Source organism: Hippopotamus amphibius, chromosome 2 (genome assembly GCF_030028045.1).
Source record: "Hippopotamus amphibius kiboko isolate mHipAmp2 chromosome 2, mHipAmp2.hap2, whole genome shotgun sequence".
Lineage (NCBI taxonomy): Eukaryota > Metazoa > Chordata > Mammalia > Artiodactyla > Hippopotamidae > Hippopotamus > Hippopotamus amphibius.
This window is the reverse complement of record NC_080187.1, coordinates 183,964,866-183,989,373: the sequence shown is the minus strand read 5'-3', so window position 1 is coordinate 183,989,373 and position 24,508 is coordinate 183,964,866. Positions and strand designations below refer to the sequence as shown.

The 24,508-nt window shown below is 56.7% G+C and overlaps 2 protein-coding genes across 6 annotated transcripts in view; one reads left to right on the top strand and one right to left on the bottom strand.

The window, feature by feature from the left end:
• Window positions 1-2,329: 2,329 nt before the first annotated feature.
• On the top strand, window positions 2,330-3,478 carry ANKRD63 (ankyrin repeat domain 63). Its single transcript, XM_057719879.1, has one exon. It carries the CDS (start codon window positions 2,330-2,332, stop codon window positions 3,476-3,478), a length of 1,149 nt encoding a protein of 382 aa, XP_057575862.1.
• Window positions 3,479-7,369: 3,891 nt separating this feature from the next.
• Window positions 7,370-24,508, bottom strand: part of PAK6 (p21 (RAC1) activated kinase 6) — a 34,031-nt gene continuing 16,892 nt past the window's right edge. For 3 of the 5 annotated variants that reach the window (XM_057722029.1, XM_057722030.1, XM_057722033.1), the window contains 8 exons: window positions 19,363-19,571; window positions 17,957-18,607; window positions 11,849-12,346; window positions 11,592-11,725; window positions 11,099-11,225; window positions 10,882-11,007; window positions 10,269-10,403; window positions 7,376-8,947 (listed from right to left, as the gene is read on the bottom strand). In XM_057722029.1, coding sequence (XP_057578012.1) covers window positions 8,780-8,947; window positions 10,269-10,403; window positions 10,882-11,007; window positions 11,099-11,225; window positions 11,592-11,725; window positions 11,849-12,346; window positions 17,957-18,607; window positions 19,363-19,566 — 2,043 coding nt within the window. In that variant the 5' untranslated portion in view covers window positions 19,567-19,571 and the 3' untranslated portion in view covers window positions 7,376-8,779. Of the gene's footprint in view, window positions 8,948-10,268; window positions 10,404-10,881; window positions 11,008-11,098; window positions 11,226-11,591; window positions 11,726-11,848; window positions 12,347-17,956; window positions 18,608-19,362; window positions 19,572-20,606; window positions 21,002-24,508 lie in introns of all 5 variants that reach the window. The other 2 variants (XM_057722032.1, XM_057722031.1) reach the window with 2 other exon arrangements.

Here is a 24,508-nt window from a genome sequence, read left to right as displayed (position 1 = left end):
GAAAGAGGGGAGTGGGAGCGCCTGCTCCATGGCTGGCCCTGATGCCATGTGGGCATCCCTGAAGCCTTGGAGCTGGAAAGAGGTGAGCAGCTCAGGGTGCAGGGCCAGGTGCCCACTTTGCCACTCCCCATCTGGGTGCACTGGCTTTTCCCAGAGGCAGGTGCTCTCCTTGCCCATACCCTTCCTCAGGCAGATCCTGCTGCAAAGCTTCTGGTCACTGCTTTGCCCAGGCCGAGGACACTTTTATTCTTCCCTTAATTTCCTGTCTTTCATGTAAAGGGACCCGGTAAAGCAGCCCTCAACACTGTCCCCTAAAGGTGTTTTTCCTGCTTCCCTGCCCTTGCTTCTTAGCAGCCAGATCCCACACATCCTTGAAGACCATCTCAGAAGCCCTATCTTCAGAAGATCTTAGAGCCCACCCTTCCCCACAACTCTGTTTTCTCCTCCCGGGACTGTCTCTGTTTTGTATTTAACAGACGTATTCAGCCCCCAGGCGATAAACTCGACTTTTTATGTCTATGTCTTGTCTTCCCGCTTGAGAGGGGAGGTCTCTTCCATCCAGAACCGAATTTCCGCCTCTGTATTTCCCACGGCTGGGAACACACAATACCTGGCTCACGAGAAGTCTCAGTGAATTCTGTAGTTGATACCTGACTCAGTTCTTACTTCACAAATATCCATTCCAACCCTACACACCCTCCTAACCCTCTGCAGCTCTTAGGCGCGCTGACTCCCCTCCACCGAAGCCTGCGCACCGCCTCCCCCGCTTCCTAGGGCGGAGCAGCCGGCCAGAGGGAGAGGGGATAAGGTGGTTTTCCCACACTCTGTTGACTCGTGCTTTCTTCTTCCTCTCGGAAGGGGTCAGCTAGTGGTCAAGGTCAGAGCCCTGTGGTCTGGGGGGTGGTTTTGCGCTCAAGAGGGGGACGGGGACCCTGGGGGAGGCTTGCATGTCCGATGCTCTTTCCGGGGTGGCCATGGGTCCTGAAGCAGCGGGGAGGCGGCGCCGAGGAGCTGCTAATGCGGCTGCAGCACTCTCGGATCTCAAGGCGCCCGCTCCGGTCGCCGCGTCTCTGCTCCGCCAGCTTCTCAGCCGCCTGGAGCTGGCAGGCGGGCGCGTTGTCGGGGTTGGAGACTTCTGAGATTGGAGAGCGCACTCCCCCACCCCCACCCCCGCGCCGAATGAGCTTGTGCGGGAGGAACAATTGTGTGTGCATGCGTGATTCGCTACACTTCGCGTGGCAGTTCCCAGCCAGACTGAGCGCCCCCAGCCCCGCGCAGCGCAGGTACCCCCTCCCCCGATTTGGGGAGTGATTTACCCCTCGTCCGCCTTTCGCCGCCACCCCCAGCTCGCTTATGGTCCAGTTTTGTCCTCATGGGGCCATTTCCTTCCACCCGCACCACTGGGGGCAGCCCTCGTCTTCCCCGACGGGCTCGGGGTCCCGCCAGTTTCTAAGGACCCCAGGGCACCGACTCCGGTGGGGGCGGAGGGTGGGGAGAGAAGACCGTGACTTTGGGATTGGCCCGGTCGGGTGCATGTGGCCCCTTGAGAACAGCCCCCGCCCCGCCCCCGCTGCCGCAGCCCCAGAGAAGCGCGGAGGAGGAGCTGCTCCCCGACGTCGTGGCCCACGAAAGGGTGGGTGGAGGTCAGGGGCGGTCTCCCCCGCCCCATCAGTTTCGGCCCTGACGGCTCAGCCAGCTTCCAGGGTAGCCATTGCCATGGAGACCCCCGAGGCTATAAAACCAGGTATCCAGGCGGGCGGCGGCTCCCGCGCAGCTGAGCCCCCCAAGTAAGGAGCAAGCGCCCTGGCGTGGCCCGGCCCCCGCGAGAGGGGAGGAGGCGGAGGAGCGGCGCCAGCAGATTGAGGAGCGGCGCGCCCCGCCAGGGCTGGAGGCAGGCGCGCACGGCGGGCGCCACCGTCTCTGCAGGGGAGCGGGGCTGCCCCTGGTGCGGGTGAGTGGCGCGGCTGCCAGCCACGAGGGACTGAGGGGCGCCGGACACCGGGAAAGCCGCGGGAGTCAGGAGGGGCCCGAGCTGCGGCTCGCGTCGTCTTGTGGCGGGCCAGGCGCGGAGCCCGGAGTAGCGAGCAACCTACACTACACCTTCGGGCGGGAAGCCCAGCGAGGGAGCAGCGAGACGCCAGGCGTGCGGCCCAGGAACGCGGGGCAGCTGGAGGACAGAGTGGGCACCTCTGGACCCTCGGCCGCAGCCTCCCACGCGCGGAGGGAGCCATACCCGAGCGCCGGCGGGGGCCGGGGCCCGGCGGGGCGCGGGAACAGGGGCGCCCCCGTGCGGAGCTGCCGGGCCGCCTGCGCGCCGCCGGCCGAGGCCATGCTCAAGCCCAAGGACCTGTGCCCCCGAGCGGGTACGCGCACCTTCCTGGAGGCCATGCAAGCGGGCAAAGTGCACCTGGCCCGCTTCGTGCTGGATGCGCTGGACCGCAGCATCATCGACTGCCGCGCTGAGCAGGGCCGCACGCCGCTCATGGTGGCCGTGGGCTTGCCAGACCCCGCGCTGCGCGCGCGCTTTGTGCGACTGCTGCTGGAACAGGGTGCGGCAGTGAACCTGCGGGACGAGCGCGGCCGCACGGCGCTCAGCCTGGCGTGCGAGCGCGGCCACCTGGACGCCGTGCAACTGCTGGTGCAGTTCAGCGGCGACCCCGAGGCGGCCGACTCGGCGGGCAATAGCCCGGTGATGTGGGCGGCAGCGTGCGGCCACGGGGCGGTGCTCGAGTTCCTGGTGCGCTCTTTCCGCCGCCTGGGCCTGCGCCTCGACCGCACCAACCGGGCGGGCCTCACGGCGCTGCAACTCGCCGCCGCCCGCGGCCACGGGACCTGTGTGCAGGCCCTTACCGGGCCCTGGGGCCGCGCAGCCGCCGCCGCCGCGGCCCGGGGCTCCAACTCCGACAGCCCCCCTGGCCGCCCGGCTCCCGCGCCCAGCCCGGAGCGCCGACGACCCAGCCCCCGCCGCCTACCTCGGCCTCTCCTGGCGCGCTTTGCGCGAGCGGCCGGCGGCCATGGTCACGGCGGCGAGGCTGGCTCAGGGGGTAAGGTCTTCGGTCGGCACCGGGCGCAGGGCAGCGAGCGGCCGGAGCTGGGCCGGAGCATGAGCCTGGCGTTGGGTGCCGTAACCGAGGAGGAGGCGGCTCGACTGCGGGCGGGAGCCTTGATGGCCCTACCCCACTCGCCCCAGTCTTCGGGGGCTGGGCGGTGGCGTTCTCAGGAGGTGCTGGAAGGAGCGCCCCCAACCTTAGTGCAAGCCCCCATAGGCCTTAGCCCCCACCCCGAGGGCGGCCCTGGCTCCGGCCGCTTGGGTTTGCGCCGACGCTCCACAGCTCCAGACATCCCCAGCCTTGTCGGGGAGGCCCCTGGGCCCGAGAGCGGCCCGGTATTAGAGCCCAATGCTCTGCCCCATTCGGTGCCTGGACCTCAGCCTTGGCAGGCGGGCACGGAAGCCGTGGTGCTGCAGGCTCAGCGGTAAACAGCCTCGAGGCCAAGCCCTGCTCCCGACACCTTTCCCTCTCTGCTCCACGGGGATTTTTTTTTCCCCCAGGTCCCTCACTTTCCTGGCAGTTTCCCATCCCCAGATCCTAGAACCTGCCCCTACTGCAAAGGTGAGACCTCCCTCAGCCCTCTCTCTGAAAGGGACCCCTACCTTATTTCTTTTTTGTGCTTATTGGTATTCCTTGCCTAAGTCTCTCACCTTCTCTGAAGGCCTGCTGTTCCTGTCGTGAAAATGAGTAGAAGACTGGATCCATAGGCTACAGCCTTCCAGCCAGATCCCTATCCCTCAGCGTCCTTTGGGCTCCTGCTGGGTTTTCTTCCCCTTACTGGGTTTTCCCACACCCTAGTCAGCCAGGCAGGGAGGCAGGAGAGTTGACCTGTAGAACAAAGGCCTACCTAGTCTCCCCACCCACCCCTCACCCCGGCCCCTCTACCCCAGTGATGCTGACAGTAATGCCCCGCAGGACCTAAGTCTTCTTTCCCCTTAAGTGTTGGCGTGTTGGAGAAGGGGAACCAGGAGATGGGCCTCAGAGTCTTTCTGGACCGGAGGGAAGTAATCTGGAAGTTAAATTTTCTGGGGAGAAACTCCTGCCTCAAGACATGGAAAGCATATTTTGGGGGTGGCAGGAACACTGGTTGTCCCTTGAACCAGTTTCTGGGTAATTCCAGCTCCTTCTGCCTCAGCCCGAGGCAGACCCAAGATTCAACTTCATTGACAATGTGGGGTCATCCCTCCCCCCCGCCCCCCTTACCCAGCCCAGCTCTAGGCTCTTGAGCCCATTTCCTCTCACTCTCAGAGGCCTGAAATGGAAAGGACCTAGCACTTCCCCCGCCCCCACCTCCTCGCAGCTCCTCCGTCCCGCACGTGGGTGCTCCCGCAGGGTGGAAGGGTTGCGAAGGCTCTGCTTAATTGTATTTCTTCCAATCCTCAAAGAACTCGTGTTTTGAGTCTTTGTATGTGAAGCAGAAAGCAGCGGGTTTGATCCGAGGCTTAAGAACCTGACAATGTCTCTTTAAATAGAAGCTCCGCGAGGGGGATAATTGACTGAAGTGTTTGCCACGTTAAACGGCGGCGGCGCGCGGGAGTCTGAAGCCCACACGAGCCGCAGGTCCGGGTTTAAATTACATCAAACTCCGGCGAGAGCTGGAAGGGGGCTGTTAAACGGTTCCTGCTTCTCGCTGGGCCAATAATGGAGAGCAGGGCGGAGGATGGATGCTGGAGGTCGAGACCAAGGACCCCTGCCTCTGCCCCAAAGCGTGGGACGCAGGCCCGGCCCAGCTTCAGAACTGGGCAGATCAGTGAGTCAGAGGCAACCGCGGAGAGGTGGTTAAAGGCCCTTCCCCGGCCTGACGCTTCGTCCCCTGCCTCCCCGCCCCCGCCTTCTTTGCCCAGCGAGAGGGGTCTGGAGGGTCTGGCGAGTCGCGTGCCCCAGGACCCTGCGGAAGCGCCAGCACACGAAGCTGTGGGCCCAGCCTGTGGGGGGGGCAGCGCGTGGGGAGTTTTTTGTGAACACCGAAGTTTGAGCGTGCAGCCCCTCACCTGCCGGCCGTGGGGTCTTTTCAAGACGTCGATCTATTCATCTTTGCAGAGCGGAAGGTTTCTCACCAATAACTCTAAGGGAACTGCCCCGAGCGAGAATGACCTGTGATGAGAAATTGGGCCTGGGGTGCGGGGGGAGTGGTCAGTGGCCGGCCTCGTGTAGGTGTCAGTCACCTCCTCAATGCTTCCACTTCTCCAGGGGCCGCGAGGCCGCGAGGGCCCAGACACTGGACGTGATCTCTGGTGCCCCCTGGTGGCAACGCTGCGCTCTCGCTGCGCCCTGGCTCGGAGTTCAGACTTCTGGTTTTATTTGGAATCACCGCTGTGTGCTTCTCCCTCCCTGTGCACTTACCCGTGGAATCCTCTTCCTCTTGTAGTATATTAAATCCGGATACTTGAAGTCATTTCTCAGCAGTGAAGTGAGGGACAATGAACAAAAACTTCGCATGTGGAATAGCAGAAGCCCAGATCCTTCACTTAGGACCCCAAGATCTTCCAAGTTAAGGCTCCATGTGGAGATCTCCTGCTGTCTTCTGAAAAACTGGAGCTTCCAACCTGTCCCCTGTGATTCATGAATCTGGGACCTGCTGATCATGCCTTGGTTTCTTCTGATGAGATTTGCTTTCATTTCTGGGGTGTTTTGCCCTTTCCTCTCTTTTCTCTCCCCAAATATCTGCCTCTCCTCATTCCCACTGCCTGGGTGGTAGGTGAACTGAAAAGGTCTGAAAAAGCACCTGAGAAGCCAGATGGAGAGGCTCTGGGGTGGGGTGGGTGGTAGTTGGATGCCCCGAGTGCAGACTCCTTTTTTTCTGATCCCTGCTCGCTCACTTATCCTTTTCCAACTGTGTTTAATTTTTATGAAGCTTTCAATGGTGTAAGAATACAAGTATTTTGGTTTCTTCAAAATACCACATTGAAGACATGGGTCTGGATTGCACGTTGTGTTGAAGGTGCTGTCAAGTTTCAAGTGTCGCTGACACGGGGCTTTCCTATTGAATGTCACCTTGAGCTGTCTTTATTGGGTAAACAACTGCGAGGGCTCCTCTGTGGAGTTGCCAAGGGTTTGGTGGTTGAAAGTGATGTTTCTAGAAAACCACAGCAGATCTTTCCTGTCTGAACTGAGTTGTGTGTTTGACTGCCTTGCTGTTCTTGCAGATTTCATACCAGGCCCAGCTCTGTGCAGAACTTCGACATTTCACCACATTTTGCTCCCCTGAACTTCCTCTCACTGTCAGCCCCAGGGCATTGAGCTCAGTCTGGTTTAGAAGAGACTTTTCTAAACATTTTGGTTTTCCAATTCTTGTTGCTTTTGTCGTTGTGAAGTCACCCGTGCCGCTGGAGCTGGTACTCTTGGGTCAAGCTCAGAACTGGTCTGTGTGTGAGGCTAAATGACATACGCACACGCTTTTGGAATGACACTGTGCAGTGCAAGGACTCAAAGAATGCAAAAGAATGGTTAATAAATCCAGTGTTTTTCAGTTGCAAGAAACTGGCCTCTTTTTGCCTTGCTAACCATTCCTGACCGTGGGCTCCAGTTGGGAGGTGGAAGGTTCCACCTTCCCTCAGCCTCCATTCCTGTCGGGCCCACTGCAGCTGCCTCCTGGAGATAAGACTCAGGTGCCGCTTCTGGCTGAACTGGTGGGACTGGGGCCCTTAGACCAGGGCAGCTATCTAGGTGGGGACCCTGTGGGGAGAAGTTTTGCAGGACTCCTTGCTCCTGGTAAAAGGTTTCAGTGACCCTGACAGGCGGTAGCATGAGACCTCAGGAAGGAAGTGCTGAATCAGTGTCAGAGCTAGAAGTTTAGAGACCCAGGTTTCTTGATTTCCAGTTGTTATCTTTGACAGCTCCTCACAGTCTCCCTCTGTTATGAGAAAGGAAACAGAGACTGCTTTCTCACCGGAAGCAGTTCCAGGCCACTTACTATGGACAGCTTGAGGAGAGCAGCCTTTGACTTTGCGGGTGCAGGAGCAAATGGGGGAAGAGAGATGCTGCCACGGAAAGTGGTCATCAGCCCCAGTGGCTTCCCCAGAGCCCCTGTGGCGCCAGAAAGCATGGCCCTGGCTTTCAGGGTTGGGTTCTTTTCCCCTGGGAAGGAGCCCTATTTCTCAGCTCTTTCAGTCCCAAGAGGCTTTCACTTCCTGTTTCTCTCCCTCTCTGCCCTCATTTCAGGCCCACATGCCACCAGGGAGTTGGATTTTCTGTGGATCAGAATGACCATTGGGGAGCTCACATCAGGGAGGAGGGAGGGCCACCCCAGACACCCACTGCAGTGTGTCCAGCTTGAAGACAGCTGGCTTCACTCCCAGAGACAACAGGAAGGCCAGAGGTTTTGAACACTCAGTTTAATTTAAAACAGGCACAAGTGCAAACAATTCACAAAAGGGAAGATGCTTTTGTTTTTAAAACTCTGACCCTTAAAAAAGTCCTCGTTTTTTGTTTTTTTTGTTTTTTTTGCCCCAAAGCAGGCCACTAGGAACAGAGGAATCTAAAAATATTATCTAGATAGGGTCCAGACACCTGGAGTTCTTCCCTGGGATTCCCTGTCTCACATCAGCCCTGAAGGTGGGGAGGGGAGGAGGACAGAGAGACAGGTGTCTGAGGAGGCTGCTAGGGGCAGGTGGTTTGCACAAATGGGGTACCCATTCCAGGGACATGATGGAACCCCAGAGCTGGTTCACCTCCCCCAGACCAGGATTTTCAAAAGAATGGGTACCCCAAGCACACAAAAGAAGAGCTGGGTCCCTGATGACCTGGTTGTTGAGATGAAACTCGCAGGTAAAACAACTTTGTTCCCTCACCATTCTGATCCATGGCTCTCAGACTCCACAGTACCGGAGAAACTGCCAAGCCCCCAGGATGTGTTCAACTCAACACACACCTCTTCACTGGTCAGGTAGAAACCCAGGACTTGAGAGGTGGGAAGCCAGGCCAAGAAAGCAGGTCACCTTCAGAGCAGAACTCAGTGGGAGAGAAGATGGAGAAGCCTAACCGAAGACAGTCATAGGTGACCTTCCTACACACACACACGTGCACGCACACGCATCCTGTAAAGTGAGAACACCTTTACCACCAGCTGCCTTCGTCCTCTTTCACCCAGAAAACTACCCCCCTCACCATGGCCTCTGAGCAGACTGTTCACAGTCAGGCGTGGGCTGTGCAGGGAGAGTGTTGTCAGCACAAGTGGGTCGGGAAGCAGGTACAGGTGGGACTGTGCCTTTAGGGAGTAAGACACAAGGGAGGAAGACAGATTCAGGCAATAAATACCTTCCCTGTGGCCCTCTCAGACCCCAGGGTTTGGAATTGGAGCTGAGAACAGCAAGCATCCTGATGAAGACCAGGAGTCTGCCTCTTGGGTGACCTGGGATGCTTGTGTACAGCTACTTAAAAAAACAAACGCAGCAGCCCTTTCTGCTGTGTTGGCCACAGTGGCCAGAAGCGCTGGTCTCCATGTTTCATACAAATATCCCTGTGCAAATAACAAAGCGTCATCCTGCAGAAGGGGTCTCCATCATCCCAAACGCAACTGGGGACTCTTGGGAGGGAAAATGACCGAGGGGCAGGTCCGGCCTGGCCCAGTGGGCTGAGGGGCAGGAGGGCAGGGTTGGGGCTTCACATTCAATCTTTGGAGAGAATACTGAGAGAATGAGGCAGGCAGGCAGGCAGGCCCTGTTGGCAAGCTGGTGGCCTAGTGTCCCCTGCCTGTGGGCACAGGTGGCAGGTGCACTCTGGGGTCGGGCTCAGCAGGTGGAGGTCTGCTTGCGGTAGAGCTGGATCAGGGGCACCAGGCACTCGGGCAGCCCCGTCTGCAGCAGGAAGGGGTGGTCCAGGAGCTCCTGGGCCGTGGCTCTCTCCTGGGGGTCCCGCACCAGCATCCGATCCAAGAAGTCTCGCAGCACTGGGGAGACCTGTGCAGGCAGGACCGTGAGAGGAAGCCACAGTGTGCAGCCACTTTGGGGTGACCCAATCTGCCTGGCCCCACTGTCATTTAAAAGTCTTAAAGGCTCTTGTTTCTTACTTCTGGGTTTCTCCCCGTGTTTGTGTGGGGGGGGACTCAGTACTTCCTGGGTTATCAGGTAGTTAAAGAAAGTCAGCATCAGTCCAGGAAAAGTGGCCAGTTCACCTATGGGCGCTCCTGAGCAATGGAATTAATTAGGATACCTGGAGAGCTGGGGAGCTGGGCTCCAAATACAGCCCATCTACCATGCTGTTTCTCAGTTTTCTCATCTGTAAAATGGGCTAATGATAAAATGTGCTTTCTCTGTCTGCCACAGAGGGCTTTAGTGAAGATAAAAAAAAGAGGTCAGGGAGGAAGAAGTGTTTTGAAAAATAGAAAAGAACAAAGTGGGACCTGAAAAGGAAGATTCCTTTATTGCTCTAAGTCTTAGAGTCTAAGTCAAGGGCTTATCTTGGTGCATTCTGAGTCAACATCTTGAGATAAGGCTGAGTCTTAGGCTGTTACAGAAGGTTGCATCCTCTGGGGAATTAGCCAATTAGAAATATCTGCTAGTCGAGAGGTCAGTAGTGTGGGCTCCAAGGACCAGTTGTCTTAGCAAGTGTTTCCTGCCTGTCCTCCCATCCAGCTGGCCTACAGAACTATTTTGCATTTAGGGACTGAGCTTTAACCCTCTGGGACATTTCTCACTCTGGCCACCAGATGGCAGTGCCATTTTGCAGCCCTGTGCTGAGCTGGCCATCAGCAGGGGGTGCCCAGAGGTAAGGACTGTGGATTTGGGTGGATTTGGCAGAAAAGTGTTACACACACACACACACACACACACACACACACACGCACACACACTGGTTTTAAGGGAAAAGCTGGCTCAGGTGTGGTTGTACATTGATGGAGGGCAAGCCAGTTCTCTGTGGTGGACTGGGAACACTGTGCCTTGGTATGCCTCCCCTGACAGATGGGGTGGAGGGGTTCCTGCTCAGTTAGCGTCTCTAGATTCTTTCCCAGGACATCAGGGATTCCTGCCAGCCTTGCTTTCCCTTCAGGCTCCTGTCAGTTGCCTGCAGGTGGAAACTTGCTGGAGTGACCATGGGAGTTTGTGACTAGGTTCTACACCAAGGTGCGGGATCTATGTGGAGAAAGAGGAGCCTTTTCTGGGAGCCTGGGTTCTCTGGTTTCTGTGGAAGGGAGAGGCTGGGCCTGAAAGTCCAGACTCTGATCCTTGAAGCCTCAGGAAGAATGGAGCCTGCAGGGTCATACCTTGTGTACTGACTGACCTTGTGAGAGTTCCTCAGCTTGGGTGGGGGACTGTCCCGGAGCCTCTTCATGGCTTGCACTGGGGAGTCACTGAAGTAGGGTGGCTCTCCATCCACCATCTCAATCACCATGATGCCCAGAGACCAGATATCCACCTGCAGGAGGAGAATGTCCCTGACTCTACTGGCCAGAGTCTGGCCCCTTGGTAAGCAACGTGCTGCAGGGGGAGGTGAGCAGCAGGTCCCATGTTTCTGCGGGGAGCTGGTCTCCTTGGCCACATTCCCTATGGTCAGTTAATTCCTGCATGAGTGACCACTGACTGCAAAGACACAGCTGTCAGACACTCTCTTAGAAATGCCATCACACATGGGGAAGCCTGGCCATACCCCAGCCTGCCCTTGAGCTTGGGGAGAGCACTTTGGGGACCACTTTGTGACAGCAAAGTCACAGGCCAGAGAGGACCCAACCAAGAGGGGGCAGGGGGCAATGCATAGTGGGGTAGGGTATTGACTAAGTGGGAACATGACAACCGGGGCTATTTTTGGTGGGGGGCTCTGGAGGGGACCACAAGTAGAAGAGCTATGTGTTCCTAAGCCTCCTCCGGGAGGACTGGGGGATGCAGGGAGCGGTTACCTCGGTCGCATACAGACACCTGGAGATCACTTCAGGAGCCATCCAGTAGGGGGTTCCCACCAGGGACTTCCTCTTAGGGACATCTTTGCTGATCTGTGCACAGAATCCGAAGTCTGAGAGTTTCACCTGGGGTCGGGGTGAGAGGGAGAAAGGGGAGTGAGTGATGAACTAGGAGGTGGAGCCGTGACGTGGGGTCGTGGGTGTGCCCCGGCCCTACCCTGCCATCCAGGGTCAGCAGGATGGAGTCGCTCTTGATGTCCCGGTGGATGACACCCTGGGCATGCAGGTAAGCCAGGGCCTGCAGCACGGCCTCGCACACAGTGGCGATCTGCTCCTCATTCAGCCTGGACAGGAAAGGCAGGGCCAACAGCAGGACAGCATGTTAGCTTTGGCAGGGCTGCAGGGCAGATGGGCTGGGCAGAGCAGGTGCCCCTGGTACCGGGCCCCACAGCTCCTAGGCAGTGTGTGCGGGAGCCCCGTCAGGCCAGAGCCCTGGTGGAAATGGGCCTGGGCCGAGGCTGGAGGCCTAGTGTCTGCCCCACTCCCCTGAGACCCCTTGGTCTGTTAACCCAGACAGATGGGAGTGGGGTGGGCGGCTCAGGACAGTGCAGCAGGCACCCCAATCATCTGGGCCTGAGGCCGCCCAATACCCCTGCCAGGGCAGCGGTGGGGGCAGTCAGCGCTGGGACCCAGGCCTCCCGGCGGCCCACCTGACTTGGGAGACGATGTCCGTGAGGGCCCCACCCTGCAGGAACTCCATGAGCACCCACAGCTCCTCGCCCACCAGGTAGCTCTTGTACATCTCCACCACGTTGAGGTGCTGGTAGTCCCGCATGATCACCACCTGGGGGCAGGAGGGGACGCCTGAGTACCGGGTACCCTCCCCACCGCCCCTGCTTGCAGACATCCAGTCGGCTTCCACCGCCGATGCCCGTCCCAAATGCCCCACCACGCCCTCTCCTCCCACCTCATTAAAGAGCAGCTCCCTGCGCTGCTGCTTCCTGAGGTCCATCATCTTGACGGCCACCTGGCGGCCTGAGTGCTTCTCCCGGGCCAGACAGACGATGCCCGTGGAGCCCTCGCCAATCTTCACGTAGCTGTCCAGCAGTAGCCGGGGGTCACCCTGGTCCACCACCATCCTGAGTGCAGCCTTGAACTGCTCGTGCGTCACAACGCCCGTGTCCTCGCCAGCCAGGGCACCCTTGGCCACTGCGGGGTCCTGGGGCAGGTACAAGTTGCTGGTGCTGATCTGGGCATGCCGGGTGCGGGGGGAGCCCGCTGGGGAAGAGCGGCCTGGAGGAGGGCCGGCAGCTAGGGCTGTGCGGAGGGACGTCTGGGGGCTGCTGGTATCCGAGGCGGTCAGAGGGCTGAAGGTCGCCGCGGGCTGGTCTGAGGGCAAGGACTGGGCCTTGGCCACCAGGCTTGGGGAGCAGTCTCTCTGCAGCAGTCTGAAAGACGAGCTGGGCTGCAGGGAGAAAGGAAGAGACAGAAAGGGGTTTGGCTGTGGGAGCATTTAGAGTACCCTTCCCAGAGGCACGGGGTGGCTGCCGTGACCTCTGGACATGGGCAGGGTCAGGCAGGGGATCCGATGAATGTGGGAGGTGCCGCAAGCAAAGATTTTCAGATAGAACTGAAGCCAAACCACGGTCCTGCTTGAGAAGCCATCCCCTAGTGTTCCCAGGTGAGCAGACAAAACACCAGCTCTTCATATCCACACAGTCCCAACTGCGAAGACAAAGCTGCGTCCCTGGGGTGTCCCGGGCTGGGTAATTCCTCCTCGGGTGATTGATGGCCAGACCCCAGGGAGGCCACAGGAGGCAATCTTGCCTCTGTGCTGCGGGGCCGCACAGGGGATCTGGGTCAGAGGCATTCGCAACCACGGCTCCCCCACCCAAGGGCCCATGTGGGCAGAAGAGGCCCTGGGCACGGGGTGAGGGGCAGCGAGGCAGCTGTGACTGACTCCGGGGCAGGGAGGCGAATCCACGGCCGCCGTCTGATCGTCCGGCTTGTTCCTGACAACGGGGAGTCTGCGTGCCTGTGCGACGAGATGACACCCCCAACAGAGGACCACAGAGCCATGTTACCATCGGGGGGCGGTCCCCAGGTGTCCCCGGGGCTGGGGATCTGGTGCTAGAGAGATCTGGAGTCAGGAGGGGAGCCAAACCCAAGCCTTGGGGCCGGGGCGAGGGGCTTCCCTAAGGGCTCCCCAGAGCAGCCCCTCCATTTGCTACCTGGAACTCCTAGCTGATGACCCCCAACAAGGAAGAGAAGGCAGGGCACCTGTCTTTCCGGTCTCTGGCGGGGAGGGAGGGAGCAAGGGAAGGTGGAACTGAGTGGCAGGCTGGGCCCCCAGTGAGCCTTGCTCAGGCCCAGCCCTGGAAGCTCCTTGCCTTTCCGGGCCCAGCCCTCCTGGCAGCCCCAGCAAGAAAGGGTCCCCTCCTTGGGTTTTCCCCAAGGAGCTGGGGAAGTGCAACAGAACTCCTCCGAGGCTTTGTGTGATTAAAAGGGGCACGTGGGGAGGGCCCACACGTGACCTAACGGGGGACACCGGAGGAGCTGCCGAGAGGCCTTCCCGCAGGCGGTTGTCTGGCTGCCCAGAGGGTGCTGGTCCTCAGCCTTGAAACTGAACCAGCTTCCAGGGAATTTACTCAAGCGCTCAGCTTGGGCTGGGCTGCTTGAATCTGGGCCTTGGGCCCTACCAGGCTCACCCAGAGCCTTTTCAATCTCTTCAGCACCCCCTCCGCCTCGACTTCAGGGCCCTCACCCCAGTCCCCGGCCTTGCCTAGCATCAAGCGTACGCGTGGTGCCTCTGCCGGGCGGAGAGCCGCGCCGCGGCGGGCTCTGCCACCTCCAGTCCCGTGGGCCAGCTGAGCGCGCTCCAGCCTCTGATGGCCGTGCTGGAGCTCAGCCTTCCTGGTGAAGGAGCCAGGAAAAGCTCCCAGGGCTGCTGTGACGACTCCATCCCCACCAGCACCCGACCCTCACCCCTCCTTCCCTACCCCACTGTGGTAGAGCAGTGGGACCTACAGTCGGGGGGTCAGGACCTGGGATCCAGGCCTGCTCTGCTCTGACTTGAGATGAATCTTAGGCCATCCCCCCTCTCTGAGCCCCAGAGAGGCCCTTCTTTTCTATGACGGCACAGTGATCTGGGGAGCTGGATAAAATGCAGATTCCCAGGCCTTGGAGATGGCTTCAGTAGGTCCCTAGGGCAGGGACTCTGCATTTTAATAAGGCTCCTGGGTTTTGGTGTGAAAGGAACCTTGGACCACAATTTGAGAAGCTCTGTGATTCCATGGCCTTGGGGAACCTGGCCCCCCACCAAGGCTGTGAGGCTACAACCAGGAGCAGAAGGACCATGAGATGTCAGCTGGTAACAGCCCCCAAGGCTCTGTAAAAAGGCTGCCTGCTGGCCTGTGAGGCATAGACCTAACACAGAAAACGTGCTCTCTGAGCATCTGTGTGGGGCTGGGCAGAGCTTGGGGATCCAAAAAGCTCCTAAACCTGCCCTCGAGGTTACTCTCACGGCCCCTGACCTCCCTTCACCCTGGATTTCTAAGGAAGGCAGTAAAACAATTTCCCTCTCCCTCTGGCCTCCCGGCCTCCTGCACGAGCTCTCTGCTCTGCGAATGAGTGGATGTGGGGAGGGTGGGGACAAGCCATGTGGAGCTGCTGAGGAGGGGGGTTCTCTCTCCCTCTGCTGTCGGCGCCCCTGTGGAGACCCTGCTGCAGGTGCTGGCTGAACTCAGGGGCTGAGGCTGCAGCGGGTGGATGGTAGCAGCAGATGGACCCAGTGGAGAGGCCAGCACCGACGTGGCCTGGGACAGGGGACACAGGACACGGGGTGGTAGGGCCAGGCTCGGTCTTCACCTCAGCAGGCTCTGGTCCCAAGTGTCCCTTTGCAGGCCTTTCTGCCTGTCTCCACAAGGAGGGAACTTTTACTTAACGTGCCCACAAGAAAAGACCAGATGAAACGTGTTAAAGCACTCCAAGAAAGGGCAAGGAGGACAAAAGGTGGAATTAATTATAAGGGCTCTGGATTAATTCTGGAGTTACTTGTGTGACTGAGGCCTCTTCTTGCGCAAGAAGCCACTAGAAAGAAGAGCTGTACGTGGAGTTAAAATGATGCCTCATGTTCCTTCCTGGGCTATGGTGGCAGGGCCAGGCTCTCCAGCTGTGGGCTCAGGAGGCTGTTCTGGTCGTGCCCACAGGCAGAGGACATTTCATAATATTTAAGAAATAATATGAGGGAGGGTGGGGGGGAGTTGAGGGAGGGAGGGAATATGGGGATATGTGTATAAAAACAGATGATTGAACTTGGTGTACCCCCCAAAAAATAATAAATAAATACAACAGAAAAAAAAAGATAATAAAGCTATTCTACTGAGGGCTTACCACTCTGACAAGGGCCTTAGATGCATTATCTTGTTTAATTCTCATAGCCCTGTGGATTGTTTTATTAGCCCAAGGGTAATATTATTATCCACATTTGCAGATGAGGAAACAGGCTCAGGGAAGTTAAGTGCACTTGCCTAGAGTCACTAAGCAGTAAGGGACAAGGCCAGACTTCAGCCCTGGTCAGCCTAACCTCTGGCCCCTACGCAGTGGTCCTATTGGGGATCCTTGGCATATAACGGAGTACGTGGTACACAGTAGGTGCTTAGCCAAGGTTTGCTGATTGTTGAGGGCTTTCTGATATGGCCTTTCTGCTGCTAAGTGGGACCACTTCTAAATCCCCCAAGCTCCTGTCTTACTTCTTTGGCCTCTCTGTCCCCACTTGAGGTCTCCTTTTGCTCTTTAGCCAAAGCGAGTGACTGCAGGCCAAGCTGCCTGGGGCTGAGTATAAGAGTTCTAGGGTCACAGACCCTCCTGCAGCCATGCCTGGTATGCTGTGGCCATTGGTGGCCTGCCCTCCCAGGGCACTTGCGCATGAACTGCTGCTTTAGTGTCCAGAGCCAACCTCTGGGATGTACTGAGTGCAGAGGGCTGGCTGCTGGCTTGGTCTGGGGGTTTCCCGGGCCCAGAGCCCTGGGGGAGGAGGGGGAAACTGAATGCTTCCCAAGCATACGGTAATTTGTTGAGAGCATTGGTTCTCAACTGGGGGTGAATTTTTTCCCTCAAGGAATATTTGGCAATGTCTGGAGGGATTTGGGGTGGTCCCATCTGAGGGGTGCTACTAGCATCTGGTGGATAGAGGCCAGAGATGCTTCTAAATATCCTTCAACACACAGAAGAGCCCCTACAACAAAGGATTATCTGGTCCAAACATCAATAGTTTGGACCATCAGGGTTGAGGAGCCCTGGCCCAGAGGGGATCGGGGGAGTCTCAGCCCTGTCTTTTAGAGGCCTGGTTGAGAACATCTATCTAGAAAGGTGTGCCCAGAGGGCCGAGAAGGAACCCACTCCCCTGGGTTTGGAACTGTGGTGTTTCTGAGCCCTGGATGAGCACCACCTGCCTCCGTGGGTGCAGGGGAGAACCCCGCACACCCTGCAGCAGCGACCCATGGTAGATGCTCGGGGAAGCGTGTAGGGATAGGGTATGGTCTGCCCTCCTGCCACGGGGTGCTGGCAGAAGCCCAGGACCATGCATGCCAGTATGGACACCCCCTTTCTCCAAATCCCTGAAACCGTCCCCCACCCGGGCAGTGCACGTCCTGCTCCCACCTTAGTTTTCTGGGGAATGTCTCCCCAGGGGCACAGGCTTCCAGAGACCCTTCAGCTCACAGGCACTCATGTTTTCTCATGGACATATCAAGTCACATCTCATCTGTTCCTCCCTTGAACCCCCAACCCATGAGGGATCCCAGCCTACCCTCCTTTGTCCCAGTGCGGGCTGGAGGGCGCAAAGCCCAGCACCTTCTCTGGGTTTCTCGGGCTGGCAGTGACTTAGATGGGGTGGAGGGTCCGGGCCACCCCTCAACCCCCCACCCCCCTCCAGGATCCGGCTGGACACACTGGCGCAATCCTGGCAGGCAGGACTCCATCACTCATTGTCAGTGGTTGTTTCTTAGGCGTGACTTACAACCCTTGGGCTGCAGCCTAAACTTATTTCTGCCTGACCCTCAGGAAGGAGCTAAAAGATGTCTTCTGAAAGAGCCTCCCCTGCCCACCCCTTCGGCTGACTCATTCACGACACCTGGGGGTCGTTTTGCGCTCTCAGAGTCAGTCGTCTCATCTGCCAAATGGGAAAGGGTGTTACTGTCACCAAGGACGGGATGTCATAGGGCATGTAAGGAGCAAAAATATTCTCTTCTGCCTGCCAAGAAAGGTCACCATTAGGGCTCCCTTCACTGTTTCCTTTTTTACAAGAAAAATATATACATTTGAGGCTGTCACACATGCCAAAAGTCAGCTCTCCTTCTGCTCCCAGACCCAGGCAAATTCAGTCCTCTAGCTTTTCATATGGTACACAGTATGAGAACAAACAATTACAGGAATGTTAAAGCAAGAACCACTAGAAAAAGGGAGGGAGAGAAGGAAGGAAGGGAGGGAGGAAGGAAGGAAAGAACCCTCACCAGAGAAGGGGTAACATGAGCCTATGGGAGAGGCAGAGCAGGGAGGCTGTCCATGACCTCGGGGGAGCCCTGGGACGAGTGGGGAATCCAGACAGAAAAACAATCAGAAAAGGGAGTCAGAGAGACCCTGCCCGCCAGTGCTGGGGTGCCTACCTCTGCGGAGGCCTGGCTGGGGGTTGCTGGGCGCTGAGGGCGGGGGAGGGTCTGAGCGTGTCGTGAAAGGCCCTGCTTCTTCGGGGGCGCCTCCCCATGTGGTCTGCCTGGACACACGCCAGAGGGCAGGCGTGTCAGCCGGGGCTCACCGTGGCCCCTCAGAGGCCCCCGGAAAATGACCTGGCTTGCAGCATCTGACTCACACACGCTAAGCCTCGGGAGGACGAGGGCTTCGGGTGGGTCATCAGCGGGGTCCGGGCAGACCCTCGGCGGAGGCCCGGTTTCCCTCCCGCTCTCCCCCACCTGACAGTGGCGGAAGTGTGCAGGCCGGCAGGGCAGGGCGGGTGTTGCCGGGCCAGGCTCCCTGCCCTGTTGAGAGTGGCCCCAGAGGGGACCCCGGCCCGACCTACCTTGCTCTGTGGTGGAGGGCCAGGCTTGCCACCGCTCGGAGGGGCGGCGGGAGCAGACAGGAACATGCTTCGGAACAGCCGGCGCTTCAGGCTGCTCTCCTGGGTCTTAGGGCTGGGGCTGCCCTCCCCGCCCGGCCTGCCTGCCGCCGAGCCCAGCAGGCAGGACCGTGGCCGGGCCTCCTCGGAGCCGTGCCCGGCAGTCTTGGTCCCACGCCTGCCCGTGGCCGTCGGGGGTGAGGTGCCGGTTGGGGAGCTCTGCAGGCAGGCGCCCAGCTGCAGGCAGCGCTGCGTGGCACCCTGGAACTCAGTGGGGCCCAGGGAGTGTGCCTTGGCGGCCAGCCCATTGGGCAGGACCCGCGGGCTCTGCAGCTCGGGCCACGGCACCTGCCTGCGTCCTGCCGGGGCGCCCCCGTTGCAGCGGAGGTAGAGGCCGTGGGGGTCGCTGCGCTCAGACTGGGGGCTCTGCAGGTACGTGTCCGGGTCAGCGGCCCACCGCTCGTCCCCCAGCAGCCCCAGGGACTGTGCCCGCCGCCGACGGGTGGGGCTGCGGCCGCGCAGGGTGTTGGAGCTGATGACCGACAACTTCTGGATATCATTGAGCAGCCCGGAGATGTAGCCGTCTGTGGGCACCGCACTGCCCCGCACCACTGTCTGCAGGAGAGGGGGGAGAGCGCGGTGAGCCTCCGACTCATGCAGGGAGGGGGTGCTGGGTGGGGGCCAGGTCAGGGAGCCTCCAAAGTGGGCCTTGGGAGGGAACACCCACAGACCTCGCTTGCTGCATCTATTCTTACGTTTCCAGTCCCTTAGCAGGGCCCACAGCAGGCGAGGCCTGTGCCTGGGTAGGGACACAGGGAGAAGACTTATTTTCGTGGGCTTGCCGTCTAGCAGGGCAGGCAGGTGAGTAACTATGGCGTTCAATCCAGCGTGACTAATCGTGTGGGCAGCTGAGCTTGGGGAGCTGGGGGGACTCCAAACCCTGACAGGGCCCTGAGCCCAACCCCTGTCAGGCTCTTGGATCAACCCCTCCAGACCCACACAACTCAATCCCCCTGGTCTGCGAGAGTCCCCAGCCCCACAGTGGCTGCAGGCCCAAATTTTGCGTGGGACATATTTAAAGATCATTCATTATCTGAAACTCAAATTTTATTGGGCATCCTGTATTTTTATTTGCTAAATCTGGCAACCCTACCACCCTGTGGAGAGGGACTCCCCAGGTTCCTCCTCCCCGGGTCACCCAGGGAGAGAAAGAGAGGCTGACGAGCAGGGAATGAAAACAGCGTGGCTAATTGATAGCTGGTGACCGGGTGGTTCTTCAGGTGCCTGTGTGGTCTTGCCGGCAGCCCTCTGCAGAGGGGATGTCCTGAACCCTACCCCTCCGCTCTTCCTGGCTCTGCCTCCCGCCTCACCTTCATGGGCTGGAGCTGCACCCGGGTGATGCGTGAAGGGTCCACCACGGGCTTGGGTCGCCGCAGTGTGTCCAGGATGTTCTGCCACTGTGGGGGGAGGCCCACGAACTTGCCTTCTTTGGGGTCGAAGGAGGTGTGGACGCGGTGCTGGAAGTTCTGTGGGGCTGAGATCTCAGGGCGTTTCTTTTTTTTCTTGCGGAACATGGTGCCTGTGTGGGAAGGGTCAGGCTGAGTTCCAGCGGGGGCTTCACAGGCACCTGGCCCCGGGAAGCACAGGCGGCTGCAGCGGGTGCTGGGTCCCCAAGCTCCCTCCCCTGGCTGAACCCCCTGCCCCGGCCCAGGGCTTCCCCCACCTCTCAGGCCTGCTTCCTCAGGGAAATGGCTAGCTCCCCGCGGAGCGATCCCAGAGGCAGCAAAAGCCCCATAAATAAACCAACACAGACTACAAACAAGGAAAGAGGTGTCTCTCTTCTTGTCTGCGCCAAGTCCCCTGCTGAGCAGGCAGACTCTGGGGGTGTGTTTTTATAAGATCCAAAGCCCATGACAAATATCATTCCACCATCGAAGAATTATGGGGTGGGGGGGGGGAGAGGGAGGAAAGTCGGCAAATGCATTTTATGAAGTGAGTACGATCTTGATTCTTAAACCAGATAAGAATAGTACAAGGAAAGGGAAAACTGAACCAATTTCACTTATGAACATAAATGAAAATCCTAAACAAAATTAGCAAATTGAATCCAACTGTATTTTAAAGGGTTTTTTTCTTTTATATCACAGTCAACTCTGGTTTGTTCCAGGATGGTTCAAAAACAAAAACTGTTAACATGACACAATTTCATCAAAAGCCAAGCTGTTGATTCACAGACATACAGCCCAGTCAAGGACCAAACTAAAAGGCCCCTCACGGTCCCCAGGTGCTTGGCCCTAATTCTGGAAAAGGCCCTGAGCCAAAAGCACGGCTCGGGGGCTTCCTAGGTGGCGGGTGGCACCGTGGTTAGGAATCCGCCTGCCAATGCAGAGGTCACGGGTTCGATCCCAGCTCCAGGAAGATCCCACATGCCGCGGAGCAACTAAGCCCGTGTGCCAAAAAGAAAACAAAACAAAAGCACGGCTCGGGTGGTGAGGGCAGCTATCTTAGGGGAAAAGCTCTCCAGGAAGAGAGCCCACCTCTGGGCCCCTTTGTTTCTGAGTTCAGAACTCTGACTGGACAAAACATCACATGCAGTCAAACCTCCATCCCTCACCTTACTGGTTTTGAGTTTGCCTTAGGCCCTGTTCAGTTCCACCAACAGCTCCGAGCCACATGGCCGTGCAGATCTGACGGACGGAGACGGGAGGCCCAGGAGGCGAAGTGACTCTTCCAAAGTGCTTCCCTGGCCTTGCCTTCAGGGAGCCCTGGGCTGGAACCACACGGAAGAGCGGGCCGGGGGTGCCCACTAGGATGTTTCTGTACCTGAAGTGGCTCAAAGTAGTTCCATGTGTCTGTGTGGGGTGTGTGCAAAGGACACTCCGGGGCTTCCTGTGTCAGCTGGAAAGGTCCCTTTTAGGTTTGTTTCAACAAGACATGTTTGTTTCCTGAATGCTTGGATAATTCACCACTCCACAGATCTGTGCCATGGATTCTCTTTTTGCTCCTGCTCTGGAGAGAGAATTTTCGTGGTCACTTTTGCAGGTTCTGGAACAGGTCACAGATCTGGGAGGCAGCTGGTGCCCACTCGGGAAGGCAGGGGGCTCAAACAGCCACAGCCTCTCCACGAGGCATACACCAAGCATGAATCAAGCTGAATCCACGTCATACCTCTTGGAATGGCAGCCACTTTTTGGGACCTTGAGGTTCAGGAAGCTACCAAACATTCCTACCAGGTGAAGCCACACGTGCAGGAGCCCCAGGGACCAAGGACTTTGGAAAGAAATATAACTGAGTTACAGGTGAGTTGCAGGGAGTCTTCCACTAATTAGGCGAGACTGAGCGAGTTACCTAAATGATTTGAGCCTCAGCGTTCTTCATCTATAAAATGGGGTTAATAAAAGCTAACACACAGGGTTTAGGGAGTGTTAAGTGAGCAAATTCCCAGGAAAAGGGGGCTGTTTCTCTTGCTGTGTTACCTCTCCATGCATCCTGTCTCTCAGCTCAGGGCCCTGCAGACATTAGAACGTGAGCAGATACAAGTCTGGGAGTGATGCCCAATTCCTGTCCTCTCGGAGTCACCTGGCAGGGGTCATGCCTGATTTCTGGTTCTGGGGCCCTCTCCACGACAGAGACTCTTCATGGTTTGGTAAAACTTGACCTCCTTCCTGTCGTCTTTGGCTACAGAAGAGTCTCAGTTCTGCAATTCTGTCCTCATAGCCTCTCAGACCCTCTATCTCTGGATTAGCTCAGCTGATAGTTTCACTCTCCTCCCCATTCTGTGAACTCTTCTGGAGGTATAGGGACACAGCCTAGAGTTGCAAAAGAGCTGGCTAATACTGCCTCCCCCACCCCCAAATATCCCTGGCCCCAGCTCCCCGGCTCCACCCAAGGCCCAGTGCTTGCTGCAGGAATGCACGTGAAAAGCATCTTTAGCAAACGGTCTACATAACTCTGGGATCCCTCTCCTGAGTCCACCCTAACAGCGATTGCAGAATAAGTTCTTCCCACAGGCAGCAGAAAGGGCCTAAGGAGAAAGAAGGACAGTGCAGAGTCCTAGGATCTGGGGTTTGGAGCGGGAGGTGGGGAGCTGATGGAAACAATGAACTGAGCCCAGGCTTCGGGGGAAGGGGAGTAGAGATCTAGAAATCACAGCCAGTCACTTAGCTAGCGGGAAATCCATACCTAAAGGGAGGCTGCCAGGACTTGTCCAAAACAATGGCGAGGCCAGCACTGCCTGGGACAATATGATTGTGTACACAGAAAAATCTACATAAAACTTTTGGGATTAAATGTGAATTTTAAAAGTCCTCAATTCAAGGTCACTATAAAAAAATCAATTGTATTTTTGCATACCAGCAACAAACAAATAGAAAAGGAAATTTAAAAAAAGATGCTGTGGCACAATGGGAAACAGATGTTTGGTCTTTGCCCCGCTCCCCCGCACGGCCCCCATTCCTGACACTGAGCTCTTAAAACTCCTGGAATCCCCAGAGTGACAAGAATGTTGGAACTTTCAGCCTCCCCACTCCCACCTCTGGGGAGGGAAGAGGAACTGAAGATTGAGTTAATCATCAATAACCAATGATTTAATCAATTGTGCCTACTTAGTGAAACCTCCACAGAAACCCCTCAGGGATAGGATTCAGGGCTGGTGAACACATCAAGGTCCTGAGAGGGTGACGTGTCTTCGTGGGGAAGGCACGGAAGCTCTGTGCCCTTGCCCCATACCCTGCCCTATGCCTTATGCATCTCTTCCATTTGGCTGTTCCTGAGTTGCATCTTTTTTTTTTTAATTAATTAATTAATTAATTAATTTATTGGCTGTGTTGGGTCTTTGTTGCTGCGCGTGGGCTTTCTTTAGTTGCAGTGAGAAGGGGGGCTACTCTTCGTTGTGCGCAGGCTCCTCATTGCCGTGGCTTCTCTTGTTGCATATCACGGGCTCTAGGCGCATGGGCTTCAATAGTTGCGGCACACAGGCTCAATAGTTGTGGCTCACAGGCTTAGTTGCTATGCGGCATGTGGGACCTTCCTGGAGCAGGGATCGAACTCGTGTCCCCTGCGTTGGCAGGCAGATTCTCAACCACTGCGCCACCTAGGAAGCCCCCTGAGTTGCATCTTAATGAACTGGTAACAGTAAAGTGCCTTCCTAACTTCCACCAGCCATCCTAGCAAATTATCAGATGTGAGAAGGGGGTTGTGGGAACCTCAATTTATAGCCAGCTGGTCGGAAGTACGGGGGCCTGGGCCTTGGAATCCGAGTCCAAAGTGGGGGGCCGTTTGTGGGGCTGAGCCTGAGGGGTCTGTGCTAATTCAGGTAGTTAGTGTCAGAATCAAATTGAATTGCTAAACACCCAGTTGGTGTCAGAGAATTGGAGAAATTATCTCAGGGGAAAAAAACTCTCTCATTTGATGTCAGAAGTGTTATCAGGGAAAAATCCCTCAGATACCCTTTCCCATTTCCCATTAAAAATCTCAGATACCTAGGAATAAACCTAATCACAGATGCGCAAGGTCTCTACATTGAAAAATATCAAACATTAAAGATAATAAAGAATGTTCACAGATTGGAAGCCTCAATATTATAAAGATGAATTATTCCCGAATTAACCTACAGAGGTATTGCAGTCTCAGTCAAAATCCCAGCGTACTTCTTTTAGTAGAAATTGACAAACTGATTCTAAAATGTACAGAGAAACATAAAGAATCAGGAATAGTCAAGAGAATCTTGAAGAACAAAGTTGGAAGGTTACACCACTAGATATCAAGATGTATTATAAAGCTACCATAATTAAATTATTACAGTGTGAAACTGGCACAAAGATTGATGAGTAGGCCAATGGAACAGAAGAGAGAATCCAGAAATAGACCCACTCACATAAGGTCACTTAATTTATGACAAAGGTGACACTGCAATCACTGCAATATGGAAGGGAACAGATGATCTTTCCCATAAATGTAGCTGAAGCAATTAGATATCCATATGAAAAAAAAAAAAGAATCCGGAAAGATGAATTCATATCATATCCCTAAGCTAACTAGATCTAAATGTGAAAGGTAAAAATAATAAAGCTGGTGGGAGTGACGGTGGGCAGCAAGAGAGGGGTCAGCCCGTAGTCTGGCCATCCCCGGCCCCAGGTCTGGTGTGACTGTGGGGAGCCCATGACCCGCTGGGGCCCAAACCTATCCATACCCATGCATCGCAAGGACAAATTAAACTATCAAGGTTTTCTTTGTCCAAAGCAGGCCTAGGTTAGGAATAGGAAATTCTAAAGATTTCACCTAGACTAATTTGTAAATGCAGTACAAATCCAATGACTATTTGAAGGAAATACAGCAAAATATTCACTGTTGCTGTGTTTGGTGGGGCTCCAGGTGATTTCCTCCTACCTCATCTTTCTACTCTTCTGAATTTTCCTTAAAGACTATGGGCTACCTTTCTAAAGAAAACAAAATATTTTTAAATAAAGAAAAGAGTGATCCATGAGCATGGAGTTTCCTAAGAGATATGCACCCACT

Coding starts and splice junctions, on each gene's coding strand:
- ANKRD63 (XM_057719879.1), top strand. CDS start 2,330: ATGCTCAAGCCCAAGGACCTGTGCCCCCGAGCGGGTACGCGCACCTTC.